The following is a 20643-nucleotide window of genomic DNA, read 5'->3' on the forward strand; positions in this document are numbered from 1 at the left end:
TGCAAAACACAATAATCATGTAGACAAAGACAACCAAATGTCCTGTTTTACCCAGGTCTTTACAGTAGAGGCATAGTTTCAAACAACATACCTTGCCAGAGATTTATTTTTTATTAAAAATTGATGGTCAAAGAGAGGTTGTTTTAGACGTATTAGAAAGTGAGTCGCCTCTGAGGGAGTATTTCTAAATGTGTCACTTTGGTTATGGAAAGGTATCATCTTTTGAGTAAACTTTGAGTATCATTTAGGTATCTTGAGGCATTGCCAAGTTTCCTCTTTTTGGAAATCAAAATAGAGTCACTTTAATATAGTTAATGTCATTTGGCGCTATCTTGAGGCAGGAAGACAAATTAGGAGTCCTGGCAGTAATAATGGTATGGCCCCCAGAGTCCTGATCTTATCCAGTGTGCCTGGATTCTATGACGGGACAGAGGAATCTGAGCTGGATTACTTACAGAGATCTCCATCTCATTCTGTCTACAAGATTTACAGAAATACTTTTAACATGTGTGTTTTAACGTTGAATATTATATCTGATTAATAGTAACTGTTGCACTGCACTGTACATAAATTAAGCTACAATCTTTCATGCCAGATTAATTCTTCGACTTTTCGCCGTTAGAATTTCTGGGCATGAGTGTGCTACTAACAGGCTGCTTTTTGTGCACAATGAACCAGAAAACAGAATCAGTGAAAAAGCTTTAATAATCAGTACAAACATACTACAAAATACTTCAACTGAAACTCTGCCACCACCTGCTGGTCAACCTCAGCAATGACGTTTTATCAGCAATATTTACAACGAGTTCATCTGAAATAATTTAACAAAAATAGTCTCAACCAAATATACAGGGTCTCGTTATATGAAACATACCAGCCGATGTGGAGTTAAAGGAAAGATTTGAAGACGGGAGCGCTCCAAACAGGAAGTCGACCCATCTTTTATATAAACCAGCAGATGCAGAAAGAGCTGAAACAATCAGTCCGTCTCTACATGATTCCCTGAGGCTGTCCCTTCCCTGCGATCTTCTTGGAGCACTCCAGCAGAGCGTTGTGGATGTCTTTGGCGCAGGAGATCTGGGACTTGATCATGCAGAGGTACTGGGCGTACGACATGGACTCCGTCTGCACCGTGTCTGGTTTGGTGGCTGTCGGGACCAGGTTGGGTGAATGCTTGGCGCTGTCGATGCTCTGAGAGAGGCACTCGTAAGCCAGTCGCTGCAGGGACAAGAGATGGGTTTTAGTGGAGGTACAGTATGGCTACACGGACCTCTCCATTCTGTGTGTAAAATTATGATCCGTTTCTTACAGTGAGGATAAACACTAGTAACACGGACACCCACCAACATCTAAACAACAAAACTGGAGGAATTCGATTCTGTGTTTGTTTTTTTTTTGTTTTTTTTGGGGGGGGGGGGGGGGTTACAAGTCTGGGTCTCATAGCAAGAAGGTCATGGGTTCACGTCTGGACTGGGACTTTCTGTGTGGAGTTTCCATGTTCTCCTGTGCATTTTCTGGAACTCTGCTTTGAACAACTTATGGAAAATTGGACCTTTAACCCAGTTTTATACAGTAAATCAGCTTTTTTTTAAAGTAAAAGCATCAAAAATGGATAAATACGGGCCATAAAGATTATAAAACACACTGGTGAAGTGAGGAATTGCCTTTCAGGGGGACATATAATTATACACAGAATATAAGGATAAATAGTTTCAATTAAAAGTGACTTTAGTGATTGTGGTACTGAATGTCTCAAAACACATGAGAGTACAGATGAAATGTAACGAGGTCTTACCAGACATAGTTCCAGTTGATCACAAAGGGCATAGAACTCCTCCAGACTTTTGTCAAAGCGCTGAACAGACGTGTCGCTGCTTTGACTGAACAGGAAGAAACACAAGTTAAATTTAAATGAAATCACACGTGTTTCTATCAGCACAAAGTTCCCCCCTCCTCCACAATACTCACATGCCGTTATCAATGCTCGTGTTGTGGGCCAAATTTAGGGACGCAATCTTCATCACGTTCTGAAGAATTAAACACAAATTGAGATTATTTGTAGGTTTGGGTGAGTGGAGCCTACTTTCTTCTTTGTCCGGAGGCTGGAGGATGACAGTGAGCTCCACCTGGCACGAAGCGGCTGCTTTTACCTGCAGACTCTCCTTCAGCTGCGGGATGAGCATCTTAAACTTGTGAACGGGATCGAAGTCTTGTTGTTGACTCAGTTGTTGTTGCTGCTGTATCGAGGTGGGTTGTTGTAGTCCGGCCTGAGACATCGGTCCGCCGGGCTGCGGTTGCTGCGACGCCATCTTCACCGAGGAGGGATACAAGATAGGACTTCCGGTTGTTTGATTTTCAACATGAAGCCGCTCTTCATTTGCACCGGAAATAAAATGAGAACGCTCTTATGTTGCTGACTATTCAATTATCTCATCCAATATTTTTTCTGGTGATAACAAACAATGAGTATTGACTCTCATCGCAAATTATTTGAGTATTAAATGCAGCAGTGCATAGTTACTGAAATATATTACCGTAAGTATTTCCGTGTGCCTTCTTTTCGTAAAGTAGGCATTAAACGAGTGGCAACAAAGGGAATTAAAATTGAGCTAATGTTATTGGTCCGAAGTTTGTAGATATCTATTTGTAGAAAAATTTATTTTAGAGGGGAAAAACATTTTGTTTTTGCCTCGCCAGGCCTGGTTTCTTTGGTAGAATTAATTTATCGGAGGTTCCCTGAATGCAGCAGTGCCGAGGGGAGGGGCCGTGCGGCTCTCCAGCAGAAACCCCGTAGAGCAGCACAGCAGCGCCATTCGGAAACTGCAGCAGATCCAAAATGGCAGGAGCTGATGGAGACGATTCTCTCTACCCTATCGCTGTTCTTATTGACGAACTGCGAAATGAGGACGTTCAGGTAGTGACACACTCCTCTTGATATTCATCATCGTTGATCTTCCGCGGTAAAATCAAAGTTTTTCGGAGCGTTTTCTTAGCTGCGAACTGGCTAACTCGCTAAGCTAAGCGCTCCCGGCCGAGGCCTCCGTGAATCCTCTGCCGGGCGCACCCTGTCTCACTAATCTCCTTTTTAAACAACGTACAGCATAGTTAACTACACTTGCAATCGAGTTTTTGGTCCTGTTTTAGACGGAAATCTTGGGGCTTATACTTTAATCTGAGATGGCAGATAAGATAGGTTGTTGGGTTAACGGCTAGCTTACGGCGCTACATTGATGTTAGCAATCACAACAGTGGAGCCTCGGAGGCCGCAGTGAGGGAGAACAAACACTCGGTATATTCACAACCGCTTACATTGAAACGCAAGTCATATTTTTATGTGTAAAATCCAGCCAGGCTGATTTGCGGTCATTTGAATTATGATTAACTTTAAGGATTTGTGTCACCGCCGTTGACAGCGCCTCACCGTTCCCGGGCTTCGGGTGAATTCTCCATGCGTCAACATGTAGTAGTTGGATGTAATTGTCGACTCGAGTAATCACCTCCGATTGTGATCACGTGAGTAAATTCTGTGTGTTTTCTCTGCAGTTGCGTCTCAACAGCATCAAGAAGCTGTCCACCATCGCTCTGGCTCTCGGTGTAGAGCGGACCCGTACTGAGCTCCTTCCCTTCCTCACAGGTGATGATGCTACTTTCCTCATGTGACATCCATCCCACAGAAACGGGATTACCAAGAGAACTAGTTACTTCATGAGTCTTTTGCCTCTCCTCTGTGTAGATACTATCTATGATGAAGATGAGGTGCTCTTGGCGTTGGCTGAGCAGCTTGGGAATTTCACCATGTTGGTGGGAGGGCCGGAGTACGTCCACTGTCTCCTGGTAAGTTCAGCAGTTTGAAGATCTGGGTGGTGAACAAAACATTGTAAATACTACAACTTTATTGAGTAGTTATTTGCAACACCAGTATAGCTGATTATTTACAATTGCATCCATCAAGTTTATATTTTGTCTGACTCTTGATGCCTTTTGTTTGGAACATGTAATATAAACCATGTGAGGTTTTTTTCTAAAATGCTTCAAAGTAGCAAGACCACACTTTTGATGGGGCATGCAAGATACCCCACACATTTATTGGATGCAGTTTTAGGAAATGCCAGTGAGTGCTGAATGATTTGTCCAGCATTCAACTTTTTTTTTTTTTTTTTAAACAGAAGATTAGTTGTGGGGATTGCACATCAAGAACACAAACTTAACTGTTCGTGTATCAGCACCACTGATCACGCAACTATAAATGTTTGTCTCAAGACAAAAAGTTATTTATGTGGAAAACCAGAAGAAAGTTCACATTGCTCAGAATCAAATGTGCTGCATTATTCTTCTGTTTTTCACGGTTAGTCTCGGTACACATTGATAGCTTGGCCGTGAATCCTGACGTAATTTCTTCTTTATTGCAGCCTCCACTTGAGAGCTTGGCGACGGTGGAAGAGACAGTAGTCCGAGACAAAGCCGTGGAGTCCCTGCGGAAGATCTCTCAGGAGCACTCTCCAGTTGATCTGGAAGTACACTTTGAGCCTCTGGTGAAGCGGCTTGCCAGTGGTGACTGGTTCACTTCTCGCACGTCTGCTTGCGGCCTGTTCAGTGTGTGTTATCCTCGTGTTTCCAGCACCGTCAAAGCAGAGATCCGTCAGTAAGTGGCTTGTCATAGTAGAAATGGATCATATCTTTTTGTGGAAACACATATATTAACTTAGACACCCTGTCATGTGTTTGACTTCTTACCAAGTCATCTTTGCGCTTGTCACTAGGCATTTCCGCACATTGTGCTCAGATGACACCCCCATGGTGCGTCGTGCGGCAGCATCTAAACTCGGAGAGTTTGCCAAAGTCCTGGAGCTGGATTATGTAAAAAGTGACATCATCTCCCTCTTCACTGCTCTGGCATCTGATGAGCAGGTACGAGTAACTTCCTTTATCCCTACCGAACCCCTCACTGTGTTATATTGTACTTCCAGAGTTGTGTGTGGGGCTGTTAAACCTAGAGACCCTCCTGTTTCCTTGTTTTCTCAGGACTCGGTGCGGCTTCTGGCAGTGGAGGCTTGTGTCAGTATCGCCACTCTGCTGCCTCAGGAGGACCTGGAGACCCTGGTGATGCCCACACTGCGCCAGGCCGCAGAAGATAAATCCTGGAGAGTCCGTTACATGGTGGCTGACAAGTTCTCAGAGGTAACCGGACAGCTCACCTCCTTTCAATCCCTCCAGTTTAACGCAAAAAGTTTAGAGCTTTTGATTCCAGGATTAATTGGCTTAATGTCTGGCTTCGCATCTTTTTATTGATACAAGTTGGAGCAGAAATTGTTTGAAACTTCATTGGTCAGAGACTTTAAAGGTTTTCTGAATGAGTTCCTGTGTGTTTCGATTGGCTTTTTTGTAACATAGATGTATGGAATTTGTGTTGCTTAGTAAATGTGATTTATATAGCACTTTTCACAGATAAAAGACACAGTGCTTCACAATAAGATACATTTAAATAATTTACTGAGCTGATGATCCCCACCAGTTTTAAAGAGTGAGTGGAACTAAAAGTGACTTCTGACCTGTTGACCTCTCAGCACACGGCTGCTCTTATAATTAATATTGTTGCTGAATAGAAGGTTGGTAGTTCATTTGATGTTTTCACTCAATAGTTTGTGCGGATAGTGAAAGTGTGAGAAACTAAAGACAATCGATTTACAAATTGTAACCTAATGCTTAGACATTCACTGGTTGATGTCCTGCAACACCCTCGATGTATGCAGTCTGACAAACGGTTAGTTCGGCAAAGTTTTTGGTCGTAATGTCTGATGCAAATAGTAGTTGTGTATAATGTTCTTTTGCAAGAGAATATCTGAAGTCCAAATAAAAGTGCCACTCATGGTTCTATTACAGTAATTTGCCACCGTCAAGAGTCAAGTTGTTTGAAGAAACAGTGAGGTTTATGGCTTTGTCTGTAAATGTCTGGCTCAGGAATGTCTAATACTGTAAATGTCAGCAGAGCCACACAACCCTTGATAAATTGGCCGTGCCTTGTTTGCAGCACTCGGCATTAGAGCTTTTTACTCTGCGATTTAGAGGCTCGTGGGATGTTGTTAAACATGGTTTTGTGTTCTCATTGGAGCTTTTGATGGACAATATTGGTCAGTCCTACTTGCACAGCCTCAAAACAGAACAACCTTGCACACACCACTGCATTAGGTTTTAATACAAAGATTCTTAGTCAATAAGTGGAAATTGAAGTCAGAACTTGTTTGCTACAGTGACAAAGATTCTATTCTAACATGAAAAAAGAAATAATTTTGTCGATTTTAGAAAAAGAAAGAAAACCTTGTGGCGCTGTCGTAGCAAATGGCACTGCTCCATGCCATCAAATAATGTCTCATCTTAATTTAGTTTATAATATTTTCACAGCATATTGCTAATACAAATTGATATACCTCAGATTGGAATTATGCCGTCCCCACAAATTCACACATAAGATTTTATTGTGCTGACCTCTTCCATCGTGACAGTCTGAAGGTGTTTCTCCACATGACGACCACACTGCTGAATCTTCTCAGGACTTTAGCACACTGTAAAAACTGTCTTGTGACAGTGAAATAACAAGTGTCAACTGTGAAAATGTGATTTAGAGGAAGTCTTTCTCATTCAGTAAGCAGTTTAATCATTAACATCACCAACACACTGAATGAACTTGGATTTTTGTTTCTGTTTTTTTAAACTTTGTATAAACACTTAACCAGTTGTAGGTCAGAGTTTCTAACATTGAGTTTGGTTCAGTCATCATGGTTGTTGTTTTTTGCGCTGACTTGGTATTTAACCCCTATGGATTTCTCTGTGAATGTAGCTCCAGAAAGCCGTGGGGCCGGAGATCACCAAGAACGATCTGGTTCCAGCGTTCCAGAACCTTCTGAAGGACTGCGAAGCTGAGGTCCGTGCCGCCGCAGCAAACAAAGTCAAAGGTGAGCGCGCCTGCTTCAGCTTCTCTTCGAGTCTGTTTCACATTTTGCAGACTGTGTACATCACTCTTTTATTATTTTTAATTCTAGAATTCTGCGAGAACCTCCCAGAGGACAATCGTGAGCAAATTATCATGACTCACATTCTGCCCTGTGTCAAGGTAAGAATGACCATTTATTTTGCAACACTGTGGCATTTCTCTGCAGCTTCACTGATAGAAGAAATAAGATACTTTGAATCAGACTTGTCTGGTCTTTCCCCAAAGTGTCGGTGCAGATACATTGTTACGATATCGTGGTGATGACTTGGCCTTTTCATCTTTGAACAACTCAAATTTCTGACATTTCAATTCTGCATGAAGTCTGAAACTACATGAGCAATGCACTGCTCTTAATAGCTGGTGTACTAAAAGTTTCATTATGTCGGTTACATTAAAGTGTGCTGATTACAAGCAGTGCAGTAGATCTATGTCAAACCACTAAACTGCTCTTCAAAACTGAATGCACATATATCCTGTCTCGACTAATGTTTTATCCGCCACTGTTTCACAAAATGTACTTCTCGCCCTAATACACCGCTATTCTCCGAGCGTCTCTTTCATCAGTTGATATGTAAAGCCCCTCAAACCTGTAGATATAAAACATGCAGGAGGTGATTTTTCAGAAGTGATCAATTGTTCAATTCCTCTTGATTGGAATAAACATCAACTCCATTAGTGTAGACAGATTATAGAAAGTGTATTGGACAGTCGTTAAAATGTCCATAAATTGCTGTTTTTTTGTTTTTTTCTTGGCATTTGCAATAATAGATGGAGCTAACAAATGCAGCGTGTATTTGCATGTTGCTCAAATTTCAAACAGCAGATGGCACTGTTGTTTTTGTAAACCACCAAGTTCACTTTAGGCTACACTGACTCAAAAGAAAAACACACATCATTATCATTACCAGTTGATTTTGTTTCTTTCAGTAATGCTAGCATCAATCCATGTAGATCCTCTGTGACGTTTCTTCTATTGATGGTTTCTAAGTGTCACAGAACAATTTTAAAGGGACATTGTTGAAATGAATGAAACTGACAAACCTACAATCATACTGATCTCCAACCCTGTTTCAGCTCTATACCTGTTTCAACTCGCATGAATGTAACGATCGTCATCACTGAGCTCCAATCAAAGCCCAGTAATGAGCCTGTCATTGCAATCAGTTGGGCTGAAACGTGCAGGACGGGGGCACCTTCAGAAAACTGTACCAAGGTCATAACCCAGTCGCATGACTCTCGAACATCAAAGTCCCTAACTCATGAAATATGATCACATTGTTCTGCATGTTGAATTAAATTGTTTAAGTACTGGCAGAACATATCTCTCAAAGTCTAGAGCCTTTTTTTTGTTTGTTTGTTTGACCTCATGGTATCTGTTGAATCCTTGTCTGAGTTCAGAACACACGAGACAGTAGGCAGTTTCTTCAGCCCTTGGTTATGTTACACCCATTTGTTTCTGCCCGCATCAGGTTTTTTTTTCCACCTACAGTTGTGGGATGACTGCTGGTCTCCACTGATATTATGTTCATTTTACTCTGTATTTACACCCTTGTCAATTACAGGCTCTCTTCTCTCTTTAGCATGTTTTGAAGATTGTCATAGTAGTGTTGGTGTTTACCTACATTCTGTCCCGCCCCTGTGTTTGTGCTGATGTGTGTCTCCTGTGTGCCCTGTTTCTCTCCAGGAGCTTGTTTCAGACACCAACCAGCATGTGAAGTCGGCCCTGGCCTCGGTCATCATGGGCCTGTCCACCATTCTTGGCAAAGACAACACAATAGAGCATTTACTGCCTCTCTTCCTGGCCCAGCTGAAGGACGAGGTAAAGGAAATACACTTTTTTTTTTTTTTTTTTTTTAATTGTGGGCCCTCTTTGGAAATTCTCCTGGCAGTACTTGTTTTTTATCACAGTATGGAAGTTTGTTATGGAGACTCCAGAGTTTGACCAACTTCCTTGGCTTACTGCAATCAGCCTGTCTGAATCAGGCCAAAGCTACTTAGCCACGGCCAGCAGATGTACCTGGCTGCCACCTGGATAGGTAGGAGGATGATTCATGCAGTTGGCAGCCAGACTGAAACCTTTGAAACCAGGAGCATTCGTTTGGTGTTTGTGGAGGGAAGCTTGACATGGTTCACCCAGACATTTTATTGATTGATGCTTGTTGGTTGTACTCTGTATACTGAGAAAAAAGTGCAGGTTAAAGGAGGTTAACTAAGGTTTTGATTCCGGTTGTCAAGTATTTCCACCTCAGTGGTTTTATTGCTGATAAGTACTAAGCACATGTTTCAAAGAGAAACATTAGGGCCGTGTTACATCAGCCTGCTAGAAGTTACAATGGGTTTAGTTGATCAAAGTTATTGTACATCCTCTCCGATTTGTTACTGTTTTTGTAATTTAACACACTGAAATGAGAACTCGCTGGTTTGGCACAGATTATATATTAATGTTATGGATGTAAATTCATTCAGTGCTTTCCTGTTTACAAATCCGTCTGCGTCTAATTAGGTTGTGATCCAAACTGCCGGCTTTGACTTCCAAATCAGAACTCCAGGTGCATTGATCTGGAAAAGCATCATGTCACTCAGCAGTTCATTTAGGAGCTCTGTTCTAATTTGTTGGGAAGTTATTTTGCTGCGACTCGTCGTTCCTTTATGGTTAATGAGCATTAAGGTTTTGTTTGTAATTTTTGTAAAAAGTTTTCTTAGCAGTTGTAACTACCTCAGGTAGTTCACTCGTTAAAGCTGGAGTGATTTCTTTCCACATTTTAATTTTCTTGGACGTCTACCAAAAATTAAAAGCCCTGTCTATCTAATCATTCAATGTAAAGCTTTCAAAGTTCTAAAATGTGTGAATGTTTCTGTCACAGTGCCCGGAAGTGCGTCTCAACATCATCTCCAACCTCGACTGTGTGAACGAGGTGATCGGTATTCGTCAGCTCTCGCAGTCGCTGCTGCCAGCCATTGTGGAGCTGGCGGAGGACGCCAAGTGGAGGGTCCGACTCGCCATCATCGAGTACATGCCCTTGTTGGCAGGACAGCTGGTGAGTGACGGAGGCTAGGAAAGATGGCTCAGACCCAGGACGTATGTTTGAGACGTCGCCCTCATGGGTTCAGTGTGGAAACACAAATATCAGTACGCAGCCATAAATACGGTCGTCCGACCGTAGACAATTGATTTCAAGCTGTCCTGTGTGCTTGTTTCTTCAGGGAGTGGAATTTTTCGATGAGAAGCTCAACACTCTCTGCATGGCTTGGCTCATTGACCACGGTAAGACTTTTTCTTTTGTGTGGAATGAGTCATTGTAGCCGGTAAGAAATTCAGACCTAAAAGTCATTCAACAAACTCCAATCTTGTGCATTTCCATAGACCCTTATCATATATAATGTTGTGGTAATTGTAAGTTTACTTCTCACTACTCCACAGTCTTTTAGAATTTACATAAAGATACACCTCCACTCGTGACCCTCGGGATTCTGTTGCGTCTGGCAGTCGTCTCTCATTACCCCCGTCTGATTGATCTTGCGTACAACTCCAGCTACGTTTCCTCATTTCCATTACTCAAGGCAGTAAGCTTGTCTTTATTCGCTGCTGTGTGTTTGGCTCCCAAATTCTGCACCTCCTTCAGCACGAGCTCCCTTCATCTCCTCGTGACTCCTCACTACCTGAGCCTGGTGAAGTCGACACCCAGGTCTGCTGTTCACTTCACTGTGGGGTTATTACCAGGAAAGAGCCTGGGGTTAGAGGGAAGAGACTGATGAGTGAGAAAGCGTCACACTGAGGAAGAGATGAGACGTGGCAGTCGGCAGCTCTCCGCTGTGTTTGGCACCTTGTGTAAACTCTGCAGTGTAGTACCTCCACTGAGATCAGGAGAACTACACCTGTAGCAGTACAGCGGTTTCCGCAAGTTGTCGTCAGAATTTGTGTCACCAGTGAATCGTCGGGCTGCTCCGTTGCTCTCTGGAGGAATCCAAGTATCAGAACGTAAAGCAGACTTCAGTCTGCTCTTCAGGCTGTGGATTTACACTGTTGTCTGTGGACTGAAGCATCCCGGTCAAGTCACTCGGTGAGGGAGATTACCTCGGGATCTTCTCCCTCTTCAAATGTTTGAAACCGTTCTAACAAAGATCTATATCCAAATGCTGGTTGAGCTGGAGAATCAAACGCTCGTCTGCATGTTCCAGCTCCGATTATTGTCTGTTTGGTTTAGTGCAGAGCATGAAGTGTTCTCCCTGCCATCGAGTTTTCCAATTAGAGAAACACACGCTGGCTCTCCAGGACAAAGGGCCAGCTGGGTTACGTCATAGGAATGCTGCTGGTGTGACTGTGTGTGTGTGTGTGTGTGTGTGTGTGTGTGTGTGTGTGTGTGTGTCAGTGTCGGGGTGAGGCCTGGGCCACCCTTACATAAGGCCTACAAAGAAAGACAGCACCACAAGAATCACGCCGATACAAAGAGAGCTCTTTGTGTCATTCATTCAACATTTGAATGCAGTGATTCTGGTGCTTATCGTTGTAAAAACTAACGGGACCGACTTTACAGAGCGAGAGTTTCATTGGGAGCGATGTCTTGAAGAAAGCAGAGGAATCTATAAATAAACTGTTTCAGTGCAAAGTGCTTTCTGAAAAGTTTCACACTTGATGTACTTTTTACATCATCATTTAAGAATCACCTGATAGTTTTAAAATGTTCTGACTTGTGTCGGCAGAAGCTTGTCGCTCATTCGGCTGCAGGTTTTCTGAAAACATCACAAGCTGACTGACGATATGGATCTGATGCCAATGTCACTGTGAAGGTCGCTGCAGAGTCTTGATGCAGTCGGGTGTTTAGCTCTCGGACTCCGTGCTTTCTTATTGCACCGATACTGGAAAAATGACAGCAGTTCCTTGTATTAATGTTTCCTTTGTACGTTAACACTTTGGAACGTCATCCCGTGTGCAAGTTCGACCCCCTGATGGGTCAGTTTAGGCCTGTGGGCCAAATGTTTGGCATCACCGATCGACACTCTTGAGCTATAAACCCAAACACAGGATCCAGAGTTACAAGTGAAGAGCTTTAACCCATCAGAGAATCATTTCACAATGTGTGCTGGAGTCACCACCTTGTTCTAAGATGGAAGCATAAATGACGCGCTCCAACGCGCATTTCTGTGCCGACAAAGTCACCATTTGTTGTTCCTGCCATACGCTGCTTTTGGAATGTCGCTATCGGCGCCTTAAAAGCAACGTGCTGCACTTTCTACGGAATGTTTTGTACCTTCCAGGTCATGCAGGCGACCATCAGTCGCTGTAGGTGAAATGTTAAGATGTTTGAACATTTTAATTGGCAGCGGAACGTCTCCTTTTTCATGCCCTGGTTGACCCAAACACATTGTTTATCATTCGTCCTCTGTTGGTGGTGTGTTTCTGTAGTGTACGCCATTCGGGAGGCGGCCACCTGTAACCTCATGAAGCTGGTGGAGAAGTTTGGTGCCGAGTGGGCTCAGAACACCATCGTCCCCAAAGTGCTGGGCATGGCCAACGACCCCAACTACCTCCACAGGATGACCACGCTGTTCTGCATCAACGTGAGTGGACGGCTCCAGAGTTTGTCCCCCCCAGTGACAGAAGTGTCTGATCACGCATGATGAGCTATTTAAGTACAAACATTCTGTGACCGAGGTCCGTGAACGCCTCGTGTCGATCCGGCTGGTGACGCCTTCATTGTGTCTCAGGCTCTGTCGGAGGTGTGCGGCCAGGAAATCACCACCAAGCAGATGCTCCCGGTCGTCCTCAAGATGTCCAACGACCAAGTGGCCAACGTGCGCTTCAACGTGGCCAAGTCCCTTCAGAAGATCGGTCCCGTCCTTGAGAACAAGTACGTTGCCTCTGGTTGCATGTGGAGGTGTTTTCTCTGCTGTGGGCACCGACGAGGTTTTAAAGCTTTGTTGCTCCGTTTGCCTCTCAGTGCTCTTCAAACAGAAGTGAAGCCGGTGCTGGAGAAGCTGGCCACAGACCAAGACATGGATGTCAAGTACTTTGCTCAGGAGGCGATTAGTGGTGAGGATGAACCCTTTTATCATCGGATTCAAGTTTTGAATGCAAATTGTTTCTTCATTAAACTGTAGCAATGTTATTGAAGCTCTTTTTTCTTCTTCTTCTCCTCCCTGTTGCTCAGTTCTGCCCCTCCAATAACCAACCACGACTACACCAGAGACCCACCCAAGACAAGAACTCCCAGCAGTTTTACAAGATATTTATTGATGTTCAGGAACAACTGGTTAATGTGTAGAGAAAGCTGTTAACACTTGTTTTATCCTCATCCTTTTCTTTTTTTCTTTCTTTTTGTACCGTTTCTGTCCAGACGTAGCACAGGCTTCCGTATAAACCTTCCTCTTTGCTGTAAATTGATGCTTTCACAAAGGCAAAGTGCTCTGAAGCTAAAATAAGTAGTGCATGCTGACTAATGTGCTACTGTACTCGCTCGGCATGGATGACCAGAGCGCCCCCTCCTCCCCCCTCTCACATTCCTCTCTTGTACGTCTCGGCCACAGTTGTCCTTCAGCATCAGGACCACGCTCGCTCTCTGGAAGCGTCCTGCAGCGCATGGTGCAGCAAGGTGTTTGTCTTGCTGAGCTTGGTCCAGAATCGGCCCTTTGATGGCGCTCTTTTCCCAGAGACACTCGTGGCTCTCCAAAAGAGCGATTCAAAGGTCCGTCTGTTTGTGTTTCCTCCTGACCAAACCTGTTGTCCGCCCAATGCTTCGCAGGATTGTAGCGTCCCAAAGAAACCCCAGGGTCTCTATCACTGCATGTAATTAAATGAACTCCTTCAGCGACTGCATGGACGCATAGAAGGACTTTGGCCCAGCGTAACGGGGACCGGCCGGGGTGTAAAGTGTCGCTTAGAATTCTCCCTCCTCCAAATCCTGATTTAGTTTGTGTGCAGGGCTGGGAAGTGGCGCTCGGCTGTGGTTTCTCTGCAATATGTCCTCCGCATCGCTCTAAATCTGTGTGCCAATGACTGGGATAAACGGTGGTGTTTTTCTTTTTGGGTCTGCTTTGGGTCAACCTTTTTCTCCTGTCCTGCTCCGTTCTTCTGTGTGAGGGACACTCCGTCTGCTAACGGGATGGGAAGAAGTAAATCGACGACAGCTGCAGAGGTTCCTCTTTAAATCCATCCTCAGTCCTCCGCTGAACCAGGGTGAAAGCATCAAGTCAAGTGTACATGAAATAGCCTGCTCTTTGGATTTGGGTGTAAAATCTCCACAACAGAACAGTCGCACGCTTTCAAAGAAAGAGACGGAGGACGGGGAGCTTGTGTACGTAGGCTGCATAATGTTTTATTACTGGGTGGGAGCTGGGCAGCGCTGGGCGGGTGGAGTAAATGGATCATCTCTGTTGATCAAAGAAACTCTTGTCTTTTCCCTGAAATACTCCTGCTGGTCCCTTCCTCCTCCCCTCGGTCTGTTCTAAATAAACCTTGATTGTTGATTGTCCTGTACCATAAAGACTGTGCTTTTATTTTTTTTTTTTTTTTGGATTCTCTTCACATTTGGGATGCTGTACTACTGTGTCTTGAGCTGAATAAAGTAACACAATGGAGTCGCCGTTGCCTTCTTTTGGAGAACGAAGCTTCCCGTCGGTCTAATTGGGGCGTCGCTGCACAGCGACGACGGGAATGATCCCATTTGACCCACTGCGACGTTGAAGCTGAGCAGATTTACTGCATCGCTAAATAAGTTTTACATCAAGATTTGGTTCCCAGTAGATTTGTCTTAAGAGTTTTGCGCAGTAGATTCCAGAGTAAAGCTCGCTCCCGTGTTGACTGGCTCCATACCGGTGTGACCTCACCTCCAGCAGGGATTAGGTACAATTCTCCACATCAGCTCCAAAATCCACTCTTAACTTGTTAAAAAGCCTTTTTTTTTCCTGAACTTCGGCTCTGGAACAATCTGCAAACCTAACCGCTGCAGTGTTTTATCTTCTTGGTAAATTTGACCTCCATCAGGAGCTACTTCAGTCACGGCTACACATTAAACCAAAGTTTCAAAGTATTTTTTAAGGAAATTGGACCCATTTTTCCTTCCCTGTGACAGCTTTTTAGCTTTGCTGAGGCCCCCGGGGGGTCCGGCCCTTCTCTCCAGGCTAACCTGAATATACCACAAACCTCGTCCGAGCACAGAAGTGGACCGTGATGCACTGAAGCTGGTGTCAAACTACAAGCTCTCCATGTTTAATCACAGCAATGCCAGTCAGAAGACGGCTCAGAGCTCTAAAAGTCCCCTCATATCACACTGAAATACAAAAGAGAAAAGGAGATAACTGGAATTAAACCTACAAACTGTCACACAGTAAAAAATGAAAAGTGGTGATACAGAAGTTACTTGAATTGGTTCCTAGAGGACGAGCTGAGCAGCTAAAGGTCTCATTTTTCACCATTGAATGATAGAAAAGCTCCTTTGGCCCGATGCTGCTCGGAGTCGCCTCTCTTGGAGGCACACGGGTTTGTTTGTTTGGAATCGTAACTGTGTGGAGGAAATGTGGGATTCATTTTGCTGCTGCTGGCCTGCTATTTGCCGGCTCTGACCTGGCAGGCAGCTGCCGAGGAGATGAAAGCGTTGGTCCTGGGGGCTGTTTTGGCCGCGGGGCAGCGTGCAGAGCGGGGCGAGGATCTGCAGCTGACACCTGACCCCCCCCCCAACCTGACTACTGCTGAGGAGAGGAGCGCCGCAAAACAAGGGCTGGGCTCAGAGCGGATGTTTGTCTCTCGCCTGTGTCAGTGAAGTAAAACAAGCTCGCTCTTTTTCTTTTCTTTTTTTTTCCCCAACAAGTTGTCTTCAGGCGAGATCATCACTTGTTTATTTTTTTTGCTCCATGCAGCAGATCTGAGACGCTCCACCGTTCCCGCTCGTTCCAAATGAGCAGTCAGCGGGGAGGATCCGGGCCATAAATCACATGGCAGAGATCTTTATGAGATTCTCAACCTTTCTTTTTTTTTAATCTCCTCAAATCTCCCCCCCGTTCGCCCTCCCAATCCCCGGCCCGGCCCTTCAGCTGCGGCCCTCAATGCCAAGAGCACATTATGCACGTATAGTGCAATGCACAGGCTGTTGTGTGTCAGCACAATCTGCTACCCACTCCAGAGCCATTGAGACCGACGCGGCGTCAAGGCGGGATGTGCTTTTCAAGAAGCGGTGTGAAGTCGGAGGAGGGCGGCTGGTGAGGCACAAGCCAACTTTTGCTCTTCCTTCTCCTCACACGCATCCGACAATTTGCCTTCTCAAAGCTGGTGATGGAGACACATGAGCTACAAAAGCCAAGCTTCAAATCGCTGATTTGAGGTTGTTTTTTTTCCTGCAGCCAAAAAAAAAAAAAAATCTTCATTAAAGCACGATTACTGGAGGACGAGCGGTAATCTGCCCGATAAATCCACATGGGTTCAGCAGGCAGTAATGAAACAGCAGCAAACCTATTTCTCTCTATTTAGATCCTGTTATTTGGGGGGGATTTTCAGCAGCTCGAGCCCTCGACAGAGCCGAGAGCCCTGACGTCAATGCAGCTGCCTCCCAGGACTGTCATTTATAATGAAAGGAGTCAAGCAAAGCCCCCACACAGCACAGCACAGCACAGCACAGCACAGCACACACACACACACACACACACACACGCACGCACGCGCACGCACGCACACACACACACACACACACACACGCACACACGCACACACACACGGATAAAGAGTGGTCACATGCTCTCGGGGTGACAAATGACAAACATCAGTCAGACACCGGTTCTTTTTCTTGACGTCACCTTCAGCGTCTCCTCTCCTCCACCAGCTTGCAGTGATGCAGCAGCTCTTGATAAAACCACATGGAACATCACTCAAAGTGTGTGAAACTTGGCAGTAAGATCCAGCCTGTTGGACCGGATTTTTTTATTTTTTATTTTTTTTAAAACACTACTGGGTCATCTGTGCTGGGATGCTCTGACTCTGTCCATCTGCTGGCCAGCATGCGTTGGTTCACCGTGGATGCAGAGGCCAGGAAATCGGGGACATATCCCAGTGAGAGCAGTCTGACCTTCAGTGGAGAGCCGCTTTCTTATAGGGACATATTTGGATATCCTCACACACTCGCACACGTCATGCACAACTCCAGGGTTTACGTCAGCCGCTCTGCTGCACCGAGCTGTGCAGGGTTTTTCATGATGACCAGTCACGGTGCAGCTTTAGTAAAATGAAGAAAAATATAAAACGCAGCACTTTTGTTTCTGCTCCTATTTGTCATGCGCTTGAACTCAAAGATCTCAGACTTTCTCCATGTACATAAAAACGCCTATTCCTCTCAAATCCTGTTCAGAAGAGTGTCTGAATCTGTGTCCGTGGGCACGTCTCCGTCCACCTCACAGGTCCACCTCAACTGACACAGATTTAGACAAATCTGTCAACAATGTCTGAAGTCTTAGATCTTTGAGTTCAGCTCCTGGAAAAAATTTAAGCAAAAAAAAAAAAAGTGTTGCGTTCACATGTTTGTTCAGTGTATATCTTTCCTCCTCTTTGCATTCTGAGCAGCATTTGTCTTGCAGCCCCCCCCCCCCACCCCTTTTTGTGCAGCTCTAATCCTGAACAGTGCTGCGATCTCCTGCTCTAAAATACGCAGTAGGATGTTGTCATCCTCCCTCCTCCTGTTGTCATGACAACCATTGATGTCATTACAGTATACTTTGGCCTGATGAGTGAATAGGCCCCTGATATTGTGATATTTTCCCGGAGAAGGAAGATAGAGAAGATTACCCATTGTCTGTCCATATCAGCTTTTTCTAGCCCCGGGAGTGTCGGTGACTGACAGCGTGCTGGAGGTGTCAATAGTGTTCGGGATGTGAACGCATCCTATAAATAACTACACTTTCACTGGGAAATGCAGGCAATAAAGGCTGCACTTTCAAAACGTGTCATTCAAGTGCATTAAAGTGTGTTTTCTATTTCGTACAGCTTTGTTATATATAATCATAGCAGAGCAGGATTTGAAAACAGATTTTATTTTTTGTAGCCTGTGATTTTACAGGCATCGCTCATGGAAAGACCTTATTTAAAGGTGCAGTGTATCATATTTTTCAACAACAAAAAAAACATTTAAAGAAAGTAAAAATTTGGACTTACATTGAATTGTATCTTGCCCTCAGTCACAATGATTCACAAAATGAAAACAACAAACCCCCCCATGTGGAAAGAACAGCAGGTTGATGGAGGTGCAGATGAAGTCGGTTTACAAAATACAAAAGAATTTCTAGATCACTGAAGCAAGTATTTAGCCTCAATGCTAAATAAGTAGTCGCGAATAGTCGCGAATACAAGATGCGCAAAATAACTTCAGCATTATTCAACGTGTTCTTTCTAAATAACACACGATTGTTATTGTGAGATGTTGAAAACCCCCCAAAGGAAACCAGAATGCCGATAATACAAGATACTGACATATGATTAAAGATTACAAATCCTATAATTTATTGGAGGGATTGTACCACTACGAAAAATAACCGCTTTAGCTATATTATCAATTTGATCCTTTTTGGACTGTTAGAAGTAATTATACATCAACATTTGAGCTCTTTTGGCTGTTTACATTTTTTTGTTTGTTATTTTATCCATTTTTAGCAATCCCAGCTGTTCCAGCTGTTTTTAGCCTGGAGATTAAACCATTTCCAAAGAATAGTGTGGCAGCCACATAAAACAAGAAATGTACATAAGATATCCTGAATGTTTCAGGAGGGACGGAGTGGCCACATGGGGCTCCAGAGTCGCAGATTGCAGAGCCCTGATCTCGTCTGTCCTCCGTCCAATAAGAAACAGATGGATTAAAAGCACAACAGACGACTTAATTACTTAACTTACTAAAAAAAAAAAAAAGACTTCTGAAACTGATGGCAATTCCAAAGAGCAGAAGACAGACTGTGTCCTCCACTGACTCACTATTGCCCCCTAATGCACAAAAGTGTCATTAAGCAAAGTCTTCATGCTGCACCTTTAACGCCAGCAGCTCCTTCCTCAGAGCCACTTTGCATTAAAGGCGACAGATGCAAAATGCAGGAGTGAAACCTGAACACGGGCCATGTTTCAGACTTGTGGCTCAGCTAACCCTCCTCCTCCTCCACCTCCTCCACCTCCAGTGGAGTATTAGTGGGTGTATTAAGCGTTCTGTGTGTCAGTGGTCTGATCGGATTGACGTTTTCTCTCTCCACGGTCTTTTCCACACAGGAGGGACAAACCTCTGCTCTCAGACAGCCTCCAGAACTCCTTGGAGTAGAACTGTGTGCTCAAATGTTGTTTACAGGCTGAGACTCGACGTCAGCCAGTCAGAGCGCCGGCCTCCGGGCAGGCCTCCCTTTAGCCGCATTCTACAATCAGAAAAAGGTGTTTGACTTTCAGGTAGTCCGGTAGATATTGAAGGTGGACTGAATGTGATACGAGAGCCGCCTGTCAGGCCTTCAGTTCCTGTCAGTGCTGATGGATTATTCATGGTCCTCCTCCTTCCTGCTAAAACAGCTGGTTGTTCTGAAGACGGGGAATCCGTCTGTGTAACGCTGGGAATCGGACTTTTTAAAGAACGGTCAGCTCTTCTGAATCAAACGGACCGTTCCTGCTTTAGCGGTGTGATAGAAATTGATTTTAAAACTTTAATTCACCATTAGCAGCTGCAAAAAGGCAAAACGCCACGTTCTGTACCGTTCTAATCCAGATTAGGGTTGTGATCCCAGCTGATTGTTTTTGTTGGGAAAGCAATGGCGTTTTCTACGTGGCCTTGCTGAAACTCCTTGACAGAAAAAAAATGATGTTTTTTGTTTCATCTGCTCTTTTTATTTTTTTTTTTTACAAAGTCATTTCCATAGTGCCGCGCCTAAAAGCTCTTGTTTTCCTGTTTGTACAACTCAAAGCTGTTGGTTTATGGCAACTATTTTCCGTCCCTCCTGGATCATGTTGGGTCTTTGTGTGATTACAGCAGAGTGTTGTTATTTATAGCAATTAAATTCCATTGTCAGAGCAGAAAATGGGATTTATTTCACCAGCTGCTTCTCAAAAAGAAGCCGTATAATTACTTATAATCACAAGCATGAATATTTCTGCTCTCCTTCAGATCGATTCAAACACAGAGACGGCGAACCACACACACTCTCACGTTCACGCCAGTTCAAAATCTCCAATTTCACCTGATACGGGAAGTGAGAGTGCCGAACCGCTACGCCGCTATCTTCTCCGTCCATTCTTATCCAGTACATGGGGGAGACGTTTCACAGTCACGTTATCTTTGATGGGAGGGTTTCTCCTGGTGGTGGTTTTTTTTTTTGACCTTCTGGTACGATCTGATGACATTTCAAATGAAGTGGCCCGCATGACGGCGTCCACGAGGACCGTCATGTTTGACGCAGCAAAAAAAATACTGTGGCAACTTTGCTGAACTGGCGTCAATGAAAGCCTCGCCACGATTCCACAGCGCCGGTGTTAGAGAAATGTACTCATTTGAACCAAAAAAATAAGCCTGTCAGCTTCCTCTTGCCACCTCGAAATAAATGTAAGTTCCTTAAATGAAGAATATTATGTTCAAACTGTTAAAGTTCCTGAGTCTGCCTGACTCAGCTTTTTTTTTTTTTTTTTTTTTTTAACCACTTAAAATGTTGATTCACACCAA

General features: G+C 44.2%; 2 protein-coding genes across 5 annotated transcripts; one reads left to right on the forward strand and one right to left on the reverse strand.

The window, feature by feature from the left end:
- Positions 1 to 686: 686 nt before the first annotated feature.
- Positions 687 to 3630, reverse strand: med29 (mediator complex subunit 29). 3 transcript variants are annotated; one of them, XM_080459389.1, is made up of 5 exons: positions 3422 to 3630; positions 2151 to 2371; positions 1969 to 2027; positions 1796 to 1880; positions 687 to 1218 (listed from the first exon to the last, which is right to left on the reverse strand). In XM_080459389.1, the coding sequence occupies exons 2-5, from the start codon at positions 2307 to 2309 to the stop codon at positions 991 to 993; spliced, it is 531 nt and encodes a 176-aa protein (XP_080315515.1). In that variant the 5' UTR covers positions 2310 to 2371; positions 3422 to 3630; the 3' UTR covers positions 687 to 990. The 3 variants fall into 3 exon arrangements, with proteins under 3 accessions (XP_080315515.1, XP_080315516.1, XP_080315514.1); XM_080459390.1 differs by having other exon boundaries at positions 688 to 1218; positions 2151 to 2309; positions 3498 to 3630; XM_080459388.1 differs by having other exon boundaries at positions 689 to 1218; positions 2151 to 2309; positions 3422 to 3612.
- Positions 2782 to 14563, forward strand: ppp2r1bb (protein phosphatase 2, regulatory subunit A, beta b). Of its 2 annotated transcripts, XR_013935201.1 has the most exons (16): positions 2782 to 2914; positions 3544 to 3634; positions 3734 to 3834; positions 4410 to 4642; positions 4761 to 4908; positions 5023 to 5178; positions 6836 to 6950; positions 7038 to 7108; positions 8673 to 8807; positions 9853 to 10026; positions 10193 to 10253; positions 12393 to 12547; positions 12695 to 12837; positions 12928 to 13019; positions 13138 to 13441; positions 13918 to 14563. XR_013935201.1 is itself a non-coding variant. In XM_080459387.1 (15 exons), the coding sequence occupies exons 1-15, from the start codon at positions 2837 to 2839 to the stop codon at positions 13152 to 13154; spliced, it is 1770 nt and encodes a 589-aa protein (XP_080315513.1). In that variant the 5' UTR covers positions 2782 to 2836; the 3' UTR covers positions 13155 to 14563. The 2 variants fall into 2 exon arrangements, 1 of the variants encoding a protein (XP_080315513.1); XM_080459387.1 differs by having other exon boundaries at positions 13138 to 14563.
- Positions 14564 to 20643: the final 6080 nt, after the last annotated feature.

This window comes from Lipophrys pholis (genome assembly GCF_963383615.2).
Source record: "Lipophrys pholis genome assembly, chromosome: 3".
NCBI lineage: Eukaryota > Metazoa > Chordata > Actinopteri > Blenniiformes > Blenniidae > Lipophrys > Lipophrys pholis.

Coding starts and splice junctions, on each gene's coding strand:
- ppp2r1bb (XM_080459387.1), top strand. CDS start 2,837: ATGGCAGGAGCTGATGGAGACGATTCTCTCTACCCTATCGCTGTTCTT. Junction 4,643..4,760: donor GTCAAAGCAGAGATCCGTCA/GTAAGTGGCTTG, acceptor GCTTGTCACTAG/GCATTTCCGCACATTGTGCT. Junction 6,951..7,037: donor CGCAGCAAACAAAGTCAAAG/GTGAGCGCGCCT, acceptor TTTTAATTCTAG/AATTCTGCGAGAACCTCCCA.
- med29 (XM_080459388.1), bottom strand. CDS start 3,460: ATGTTGACGCATGGAGAATTCACCCGAAGCCCGGGAACG. Junction 2,028..2,150: donor AGCTGAAGGAGAGTCTGCAG/GTAAAAGCAGCC, acceptor TTAATTCTTCAG/AACGTGATGAAGATTGCGTC. Junction 1,881..1,968: donor ACGAGCATTGATAACGGCAT/GTGAGTATTGTG, acceptor CTTCCTGTTCAG/TCAAAGCAGCGACACGTCTG.